Source organism: Lepidothrix coronata, unplaced genomic scaffold, assembly GCF_001604755.1.
Source record: "Lepidothrix coronata isolate B3197 unplaced genomic scaffold, Lepidothrix_coronata-1.0 Scaffold523, whole genome shotgun sequence".
NCBI lineage: Eukaryota > Metazoa > Chordata > Aves > Passeriformes > Pipridae > Lepidothrix > Lepidothrix coronata.
In genome coordinates, this window is record NW_016690703.1 from 6720 (window position 1) to 8169 (window position 1450).

The 1450-nt window shown below is 63.1% G+C and overlaps 1 protein-coding gene across 1 annotated transcript in view; it reads right to left on the reverse strand.

The window, feature by feature from the left end:
- Window positions 1-1450, reverse strand: part of DNMT1 (DNA methyltransferase 1) — a gene marked incomplete at both ends in the record, with an annotated part of 24999 nt that overhangs the window by 6562 nt on the left and 16987 nt on the right. Inside the window, 4 exons of the mRNA XM_017839872.1 lie at window positions 7-145; window positions 620-793; window positions 896-1029; window positions 1117-1318. Coding sequence (XP_017695361.1) covers window positions 7-145; window positions 620-793; window positions 896-1029; window positions 1117-1318 — 649 coding nt within the window. The remainder of the gene's footprint in view (window positions 1-6; window positions 146-619; window positions 794-895; window positions 1030-1116; window positions 1319-1450) is intronic.

The following is a 1450-nucleotide window of genomic DNA, read 5'->3' on the forward strand; positions in this document are numbered from 1 at the left end:
CTTGATCCTGCCCACCCGGTACGGGTCGGGCGCGTCCAGGTTGCTGCCCTTGATGTACTCCGAGTACTTCCGGTAGTGCTCGGGGTGCAGCTCCTCGTCCACCGCCTCCTTCTTGGGCCTCTTGGCCGGGCTGGCCGGCTTCACGCTGGGAAACAGGGACAAAGGGGAGGGAAGTGGCCAAAAAACCCCCTCGGGGACACGGCGTCGGGCCGAGGGTTGGACTCGATGGGCTCTGCCAACCTTCACTCTTTGGGTTTACAGGAACACCCTCGGTTTTATAGGAACACCCTCGTTTTTATAGGAACACCTTTGTTTTTATAGGAACACCCTCATTTTTACAGGAACACCCTCATTTTTACAGGAACACCTTTACCTTTATAGGAACACCTCCATTTTTACAGGAACACCCTCATTTTTATAGGAACACCTCCATCTTTGCAGGAACACCTCCATTTTTACAGGAACGCCTTAACTTTCAACCCAAACTTCGGGAATTTCGGGTCTCGGCCGCCCCGCCCGCAGCTCGGAGCCACCGCCCAAAAACCCCACGCCCTGCTCCCAAAATCCCACCCCCCAAAAAAAAAAAGCCCCCTCCCGGGACAGGAGCCCCCGCACCAACCTGAAGGAGAAGGCGTCGGGCAGGAGGTAGACGCCGTCGCCGACGCGGTACCGGACGCCGTTCTTGGTGGCCACGGCGTAGAACATCTTCCCGTCCGCCTCCTCCAGGGGCTCGGCCACCTTGGGGATCTCCTTGTGCCTCACCTCGTCCAGGCGCGCGCAGCTCATGCAGAACCTGCGGGGAAGGGGTGGGAAAGGGGTGGGAAAGGGGAGTCCCGGAGGTCCCGGGGGGCGGGAGGGGAGATCCCGGGATTCCCCGCGCCCGGAATTCCCTCACTTGTACTTGTTGTCCTCGCTGGGCTGGGTGGTGGGCGGCGTCTCGAAGCGGGCGTACTCCTGGTCGTACCACATCTGGTAGAAGTAGGTCCTGCCGTCGTCCTCCACCATCTTGATCTCCATGTCCAGCCCGCCCTGCTGGCAGGGAGGGATCACCGGGATCGGCCGCGCTTCCCGCCGGACCGGGATACCGGGATGGGCCCCCCCGGGACCGTCGCCCACCTCCATGGACCAGCTCTCCGAGGGCGCCTTGTAGACGACGGTGACCTTGCCGTGGATGTAGGAGAGCTGCATGTCCTCGCACTCGTCCACCAGGAACAGCTCCAGCGGGTCCGACGTGGCCCCCAGGACCGTGTCGGAGCCGGGGCAGAACCAGTGGGCGTGGAACATCTGCCCGCTGCTGTCCTCCCACATGGCCGTCACCCTGCGGAGCCCGGGGCGTCAGGGCCGCGTTCCCACCGGGAATGGGGCCGTCAGGGTGGTGTTCCCACCGGGAATGGGGCCGTCAGGGTGGTGTTCCCACCGGGAATGGGGCCGTCAGGGCCGCGTTCCCACT